Consider the following 8,923-nt stretch of genomic DNA (forward strand, 5'->3'; position numbering starts at 1 on the left):
AAAAAAAAAAAATCATGCACTGCATGGAAGGAATACAATTAAACCTGCAAGAAGATTACAAACATGTCAAACTAAAAACCAGACGACAACAACAACAACAAATTGGTTCCAAGAGTATTTAAATAGAATTTCTTTTAAAATCTGTTGTTTTTGTTGATAAATTAACAGACTCTGTGATTTAAAATATGAGCATTACCTCTATATCAAATAAGCATTCATGTCACATCTGTATTAAAGGATATTTTAACTCTGTTACAATACATCACTCTTTCTTTGTGAGTTAATCTTTAACTCTTGGATCCATCGAAGCATCCAGTTCTAAAGTTTTTGTGCATTCTGGGGAGGACAGAAGATATAATTTATTTTCACTTCTTAATGAAATTAAAGTTCTTGATCATATTTTTAAAAGAAAATCCGATTTAAACACATCACCAAAAACTATCTGTTTATGAAGTCTATTTACTAAAAGCAAGAAAAATAACAAAAGCTGCCCACCCACACCAAGTATAGGCAACATGTGACACATAAACATGGACTATCTTGTGGATAGTTTGGTTTTTTTACTAGTTAAATTTGCTCTGATTTACAATTTTCCTTTTTTTTTTTTAAATAGACAAGTTGACAAATGTTCTTACCCCAATTAAGTTTTGTTGACAAAATTTGTGAATAGGTATGTTCATTTGTAAATATTTAAATGTTGCAAATACTTCAAATAGATTGTGTTTGGCATTTACTTCCACTTAAATGAAGCTATGACCACATTTTAAAAACTAATTTATACAGGAGTGCATTCAATTTGAAATTGCTCACGTTTTTGCCATTGTAAATCTTTAATCAGTTTGGGGCAGTGGCAATAATGTAAGTCTGTGCATAAGTCAAGGCTGAGCAAACAAATGACTCAACACTCACCCAAGCATATCTTTGCAAATACCCACATGCACACAAACTAGTACATCGAGATTTAAAAAAAAAAATATATAGGGAACAAACCTTAAGCAGAGTCTTCTCTGCCATTATCTGGCTGTAAACATTTTCACCCTCTTCTGGTGCCACCGCAACAAACTCCTCCTTATTTAGGGAGAACAGCTGCGCTCCGTTTAAAATTCCCAGGCTCTCAACAGTGCTGAGCAGAAATGAATTACAAGATCAGCATTTTTGTGCTTTCACTGTGAAAAAGATCCTATTTTTAATATTCACCTTTTAATTTCTAAAGAAGAACTTGACTTTTAAGTCCAATTCATTACCCAGTAAAGCTATGATAAACAGTAAAGCTACAATACTTAAGCTATTTTAATCCTTATACAACTTCAGGGTTTTTGAAACCTACGTCTGCAGTATTGCACACATTTATCTCCTGGCTAGCAGGAGTGCTAGTGCTAATGTGCAAAACCAATATAATATAAAAATTAAACAACATGTTTAAACATGCTATTCCTTAGTGGAGCTTGAGTACTAACTCTAGCTAATATGAACAAATATGTTTGTGGAGTACTCACACTGCGCTGAAGCCTTTGGCAGTAAGCCAGGCTGCCACCTCAGAAGATGGAGAGTCATAGTTCAGAGGTATAGAGTTATCAGCTGTCTGTTTAAATGAGCCTCTTCTCCGGGCTATCCTTTGTAGAAACTCATCATTCATTATCAGAACTGTACAAAGAAGAAAAACAACTGCATTTATATACACCTGTACAGTTGTAGCTGCAGTTGCACTTATTGCTTAACATCAACAACTACGAGCCTTGCCTGTTTGATTTATGTGAAAGCAGGAATTCATGTCATATAATGCAATAAACATCATGATTTTGATTATGAAAAACACTTTAGTCACCTGAAATAAAAATCTATACTAGACCTTTGCTGAATTACATTTTACACATATCAAACTAAAGTAAAAGTTATATTTATATGAACGTATCGTTCCCCTTTACAAAGTGTTCTTTTTGTAATACCAAGCAACTTAAATTCCAAAGCAGAAATACATCTTATATTATAATAAAAAAAACATTTTAAATTTATATTAAAACCGTTTTAACGTTTTAAGATTGAAAACTTTAAATAAGAACATATTCCAGTGATTTGCAAACTTCACAAATCTATATTTTAACTTGATTTTCAGCCTGTCCCTTAAGATTTCTCCAGATTCTCTGAATCTTTTGATAATACTATACCCTCTCATAGATGATTTATTTCATGTTTGTGACTGGTTGCCAGTTAGCCAGTTAGCCTTGCCTACAAAATGTTCCTCCAGCTATTTCTTTTTAGTACCGGTTACTTTTCCAGGCATTTCTTGTACCAACTTTTTTTTAGATGTGCTCCTGCCATCAAATTCAAATGTCATGAAATAGTAAAACGTGTCAATTTTCTTAGTTTTCATATGTGTTTATGACGTGTCTGTCTGCCCGTATTCATTTACCTCTGTCAGGTTCATCTCCCTGCATCCTTGTAGATGGTAAAACCATGCTTTGAGGTCGCACCGCTGGGGTTGCTGTAGTGGGACCCCCGCTTGATGGGGTGTATGAGAAGCGCTTTAAGTGAGGAACAGGACCTGCCTTTTGTTGTGAAAAAAAGCAGGAATGAACAAAAACTACATGACAACATTAGCCAAGAAATCACAGTATGTACAGTTTCTGAGACAGTGGCACAAATAAAATTCTGTGTATTTGTGTAGCTGTGTGTCGTCTTATACCTGTGACTCCCTGTGCACCACTGAGCCATCTTTCTCCGTCTTATTCAGAGCAGACACAGGCTCCAAAATGTTAAAAGGAACAAATCCTATCTCGCCATAGCTGTTCCGACACTTCCACCAGCGTTTTGATGAGTCAATCACCTACGGAAAGATGACTCTCATTAGCCAAGTTGTGTGACGTACTCCTGGATCTAAACTCTACTTTTGTATTCAGATCGCCACCCATATTTCAGGGTGTGTACCTCAAGTGTTTCTCCTTTTAGCACAGAGAGTTCACTGCTGTTTCTGGCGACAAAGTCGTAACTGCAGCAGTAATGGCTCTCACCGTGCGCATGTCCATTTCCGTCTCTGACAAACAGATAGTATTTAAAAGATATGCAAAACATAAAAAAAATAAACATGAAACTGGAGCCAGATATCAGTAATCTTAATCATGGTTTGCCACTAAAAGCACTTGACTGATTTGATTCTAGCCAGTAAGAATACAGCCTCCACAAAAACAATCACAACTGCTATGAAACCATAATAATGTCTTGCTCTATTTGTATGTATTTACACTTCTTCAGTGGCCTACCTGGGGCTCTGTGCTGCCTGTTGAGCTTCTTCCTGCTGACTTTGTTTCTGCTTGGTTTCATTGAAAGCATCTACTTTGTGCTGAAGCTCGATGGGATCTTCAAAAGGCTGGCCAGTAGAGTCATGAGTCTGAGGCTTCCACCCATCCAGAAAGACAGGTGTATACGGAGGAACAGTCACACCGAGGTGGGAGCTGGAGAAAGTGGAACGAGCCTGTTCCATTAAAACCGTGTTGTGCACAGTCTCTAGTAAAGCTGACATTCACTCACACACACACACGCACACGCACACACACACACACAGACCTGGGTGAGGTCCAGCTGGTCCCCAGTGAAGTCCACAGCTCATTTTCCTCTAAAGTCAGATGTTCCTGGAGCAGTTTAACGGCACCATTGGTCAAAGCAGGACTGATGATGGATGCAGCTAATGCTGGCCCCCCAGTGGTATTCATCATCTGTAAGAGAGAGGTCTCTACAGTAAAGATCAACGAAAGAGGAAAAGAAGAAAAAGCACTAAATGAGGTCTCACCAGTCTGAGAGGCACAAAGATGTGGTGGAGCAGCTCTGGGGCATTGGGCTGTGAGATGTAGGACTTCAGGCGGTCCTAAAAAAAAATCAATTTTGTTTTTTGTATTTATCAAAGAAATCTCTTTATGCTTAAATAGAACGTAGTCTAATCATACCAGCAGACTGAAGGAGTACTTGATTTTCTGAAAGATGTTCACAAAGTCTTCTTCTGGGGGAGGACTGGCTTTCATGGTCAACAAACCATCTGCACAAAGAACAGCAAAATATATACACCATAGACATAAAACATAAGGTTGTTATAACCACAGCATACAAGTATTGCTTTTACCGATACATTTACTAAATCTAGAATCAAGTTTAACATCATTCTACTCACATACAAGGTCTTAGTAATCAGACCCCATCTTATCTTAAAGACCAAATAGTAACATATCACCCCAATAGAGCACTTTGCTCCTCAGTTACTTGAGGTTCTTATGGTGTTTAAAAGTACAATGGGAAGCAGAGCCTTCAGCCTGTCCTTGAGCCTGGTTCTGCTGGAGGTCTCTTCCTGTTAAAAGGGAGCTTTTCCTTCCCACTTTCACCAAAGTGCTTGCTCATTGGGAGGGGTGGGGGGGGGTCACTTGATTATTGTTTTTTTCTGTTTTCTCTGTATTATTGTGGGCTTCTTGGTCACTATGCAAATAAAATTGAACTGAACGGAGTATATCTGGAGCATGATACAGACTATCATGTGGATGCTAACACTTTAGTTTGGGGAAAATTCTGAAAAACAAATAAAAGTAGAAATGAACAGAAATACTAGAAGCACAACATACCATGACCTTTGTTCTAGCTTGTCACAGCAAGTGCTCATATAAGACAAAGTAATGACTAATAAGAGCCTTCCTTTAGTCCATCCCAGTGTTAATTTAGGAAACACCCAGATGAGTTTGCCAAGTTAGACAAAAGAGAAATACTTAGTGACTCAAACTCAGACATTAATTGTGCCCAATATAAAACATAATATCATGCTATATGAAGAAACAGCAGTGCATAAACGTGTTCAGGTACTTGCATGCCTTGTGTCTTAGACATTCTCACGATGTGCAGGAATTTTCTGCGTTACCCGAATGTTTGGTTTTTTTTCATCCTGCCTGTTGAGTTTCAGTGTGTAAAATATTGAGTCAATGTCAATCGCTCCTTCCTCCACATGTCTGAAGCTCACTTTCATCTGCTAACCTACATTTTAAATTTCAACCTTATCCAAAACATATCTGGCTCTTCGGTATCACTCGAAGAGACAGGTTTCCTTGTTTCCAATATAAGTCATTTATTTTGGTCAGAAATTGTCGAGGGCCTCACCTTCTTGGGTCTTTTTATCCTTCTTGGTCTTCCTCTCGTTTTTCTTTTTCCTTTGGTTGAGGACAGTCTGGGCTTCTGCCGCCTGTTGTAAGCGCGACATGAATCGCTCCACATCGTCAAAGCAGTGGTTCATAATCTCCTGAGGAATGATTCACACACGAGGCTCTCATCATATCGCTTGTTTTTGATTTTAAAGAACACTACACCACATCGGTTTACTGTTTCTAAAGTTTAGATAATAAATCTGGGGTTATTGTTCATATGTGTGTGATTTTCTGATTGTGTTGATAATTTCTAAGTCTTGTTTGTACCCACTCATATATACAAAAAAAGAGGCGTATGAGTACGTACCACTTCTCTGTCTGCATTCAGTGGAGGGATCTGATTCGACTCCCCACTGGTACCATTCTCTGAGCAGAAATAGAACAAGGCCATTAATTCAAAGTTTACAAAAAGCATATGCAAAAGATGGAACCACATGTTTTTGCCAACACCACATTCTTGGAGAGGAGTGTACCTTTGCCAGACTTGTTAGGAACCCCATCAGAAAGCTCCTGCTGTCCTTTAAGGACCATAACTCGGACACCTGAAGGCTTTCTAGGGAGCACTGATGGAAGTGATGTTGACATCTGTTTCACGTGGACATAAACAGAATTCAATGTAATATACACAGAATGGGGAAAGATGTTTTGGTAGCACAGCAATGACATTTACCCTTTTTTTTATGTCTCCTTCCTTGTCCCACTTGAATTGTTATATTTGATCTCTCCTCCTTAGCGTTTTTAAACGTTCACATGTAGATACTAGTCTTCAATGATATAAAAGATTCTCATTAACTTTGCCTGCCTGACATCTTGGCGTCATATTAATTATACCCATTACATCAAAAAGAAAAGATGATTAAGAGCACAACAATGGCACATACCACAGGCTGATTGTAAGAATGCAGAGTATTCAGCATTGTGTATACTGGCATGTTCACATGCAGGTAAGTGACAGGTACACTACAGGAAAAGATACCAGATGGTATGCAGATGATGCAACAATCAAAGCGCGACAGAGAAACTCCACCACAGCTCAGTTTTTCTTAAAAGGCTGTCCTTTACAGGTCATACAGTAGCTTTCTATCCTGACACCTCATCTTTCTGCCTTTCTCCTTCAGCAGTTCATGCAATTAACAGCAAGCAAATACACGCCCTGACGTTTTGAGCACCTGTTTGTACACCGCCCCAAATGTACTCCTCTGAGAAACATTACTGACACAAGATAGCCGTCCTAGATCTAACAGGTGTATCTGTCTCTCTCAGTTCCTACCTCTGTTTTCCCCCCTCTCTTTCTCTTTCTCACCCTCTCTCTCTCACACACACATACACTTTACACGAGCTAATTCTTTAAACCGACATACATCAACGTACCTTTTGGTGCGTCTCGCGTGTTTGAATCCGGGGTAAAGACACCACTCCTCCTGCTCAAGTGACTGTAGTGAGTTTGGCTGTTTTGCGAGAGGATGTCTTTCCTCCTTGGGATGTGCCAAAACAAGAAAAACAAGTCTGGCGTCCTTTCGTAGTCACACTGCATTGTTTTATTCCCTCCTATAACACACAGATACAGAGGTTGGCTCTATCCCTCCCTCCCTGAGATTCTTTCTCTGCATCTTGGTGAGCTTCTCCTTCCTTATCACAGGTATTTCAACCAACAACTGCCTGTGGCTTATGCCCAGAGCCTAACGCGATCCGCACTGCATTCTTTCTCACCAATGTAGCACAGTCTTACTCAAGCACACCACCTCCACTCATTCAGAGAAATTAAGTTTCATTTGAGCCGAGGCCAAAGCCACCATAAAAGCTGTTGGTAAAGATCTAATTTATTTGTCCTTTTACTTTGCATTCATGAACTTGTCTTTAGTTTCTACCTGCTAATCACAGAGTCACAAAAATAATAAGAATAAATTAAATATCCAGGATGCTATTTATTTATTCTAGTTGTCTCTTTCTTGGGTTCTTGTTACCCAATGGAAACCAAAGCGAATAGTTAAAGAGTGAATCACTTATTAACCATTCGCTATACACAATTTTTACTTGGTGTGTAATGACTGAAAGAATTAATGCCTGAAAAAGATAAGAAATCTGTAATTTACAGAATAATATTGCAATTAATCACATTTTAGGAAACAACTTTTGAGGCTTAACTCAACCAGGCCTTGTTTAGCTCTCACACCTTGGCTGAGGTTCTTCATCAACCTTAAGGTGAATATTGATGGTTTACAACAAAATGTAAGATGACAAATACAACCCTAAGGTTAATGTTTTATTTCTGAGCACAAAGGGATTCCACATTGACTTTACGCAGGTAGGCATGCAGCAGAAAATGAACAGAGGCCTTTTAAGCTGTAATGTAGTGACACCAACTGGTCATTTCAGCTAATTTCATCATGTCTGACCTGGCTGTTGCACAGCATGTTGATACTGCACGAGGTTGCATAGAATCAACTCTGTGTTTGATGCTTTCTGTGATCTGACGTTGGTGATTAAAGACACTGTGTCCCATGTGGTTTCCACAACAAACTATCCTATGGTCTTTTCCTGACTGACAGCTAATGTGATGATTAGATCAACCTATAAGAACAAAGTTTTTGTTTTTGTTTGTTTGCTTGTTTTGTTTTGTTTTTCACTGAAATGTGAATTCATGCCAGAAAACAACAATCACTTTCAGTTTCAAGCATGTGTACCAACAGGACATTTTCCACATTTAGGCTGTTCTAAAAAAAAAAAGATTTACTTTCCATCTATTATTGCATGTGATAGTGAGTAATACAAGACATTTTCAGCTGTACAATTAGTTTAGGATTTACTATCCTGCTGTGAGCTTTGCCTTGCAGAAGAGCACTTATAATGTGCATTCTAGCTGCATGGTTACTCCTTCAGTACAAAGATGTCCAGTGTGTAAATCTCTGTCCCTACACAGAGATTTACACACTAAATCTCTGTCCATACACAGAGGTGTAAATCTCTGTGTAATGAAACTATCTAACGGATAGTTTCATTACAAATGTAATGAAACTATCCCTTAAAAAATGTTAATAGACTGTTTTTCTTTTCAACATGTGAACAGGTAAATATGAGCTTTATCTCCTTTTAAGAGCCTAAATGTTTCCCTTTATGGATTCATGAATATGCTCAGTTGAATTACCGCTCTGATTCATTGCTCCTCTAATCGCACTACTGGAACCACAACGTTCAAGTCAGTGGATTACCATTTGGGTGACTTGGTAAAAGTTGTCGTTGTGACACATTTTCTCCACCAGGGGGAGTGCAGCTACTCTACTACTAAAAATAATTCATAATACTATACCGTAAGTGGCTTTGTGGACACAGACAGGTTTTTATTTTAATCCTAATCCATGTCATATATATTTAATATCAGTACCCATTTTTATGCAAAGAGCCCACAATTTTGTTTATTTGTAGTGACAATCTAATTGTTTTTCAAGTAGCACAGTTGAAGCATGTTAATATTTCTCAGAAAACCTATACCCCCGCTGGTTTTTTTAAACTACAAATGCTAATGACTTCACGCAAAACAGCTTCGTTACAAAACCCCGTGTATTGCAGTTTAATATCTGAGTTATTCCCAATGCACACTGACTATGAGCCACTTGTTGATTTCTGTGCATTTCTGTGCGTAAAGTAAGGCACAGACGGCGCACTCTTCTGCGCTCTCTGGATGAGCTTTAATTAATCTACTAATGACTTTTATTTCTGCGCATGACTGCAGCCTATAATTAAGTCAAGTGTGA

The 8,923-nt window shown here is 38.3% G+C and overlaps 1 protein-coding gene across 1 annotated transcript; it reads right to left on the reverse strand.

Annotated features, from left to right (window-relative positions):
• Positions 1-53: 53 nt before the first annotated feature.
• On the reverse strand, positions 54-6,589 carry eps8l1a (EPS8 signaling adaptor L1a). The gene is made up of 14 exons (XM_013916012.1): positions 6,533-6,589; positions 5,645-5,756; positions 5,479-5,537; positions 5,128-5,266; positions 3,939-4,027; positions 3,785-3,859; positions 3,562-3,710; positions 3,258-3,449; positions 2,926-3,031; positions 2,684-2,824; positions 2,411-2,546; positions 1,497-1,644; positions 991-1,123; positions 54-336 (listed from the first exon to the last, which is right to left on the reverse strand). Exons 2-14 carry the CDS (start codon positions 5,754-5,756, stop codon positions 319-321), a joined length of 1,497 nt encoding a protein of 498 aa, XP_013771466.1. The 5' UTR covers positions 6,533-6,589; the 3' UTR covers positions 54-318.
• Between the last annotated feature and the right edge of the window lie 2,334 nt (positions 6,590-8,923).

The sequence above is a fragment of the Pundamilia nyererei genome, unplaced genomic scaffold (genome assembly GCF_000239375.1).
Source record: "Pundamilia nyererei isolate P.nyererei 1_Seehausen unplaced genomic scaffold, PunNye1.0 scaffold00426, whole genome shotgun sequence".
NCBI lineage: Eukaryota > Metazoa > Chordata > Actinopteri > Cichliformes > Cichlidae > Pundamilia > Pundamilia nyererei.

What these genes read in the sequence shown, in the direction of transcription:
- eps8l1a (XM_013916012.1), bottom strand. Translation starts at nt 5,756, where the DNA reads ATGTCAACATCACTTCCATCAGTGCTCCCTAGAAAGCCTTCAGGTGTC. An exon ending in TGAATGCAGACAGAGAAGTG is followed by an intron (nt 5,267 to 5,478) that starts GTACGTACTCAT and finishes ATCATTCCTCAG; the next exon opens with GAGATTATGAACCACTGCTT. An exon ending in CAGGCAGCACAGAGCCCCAG is followed by an intron (nt 3,032 to 3,257) that starts GTAGGCCACTGA and finishes TCTGTTTGTCAG; the next exon opens with AGACGGAAATGGACATGCGC.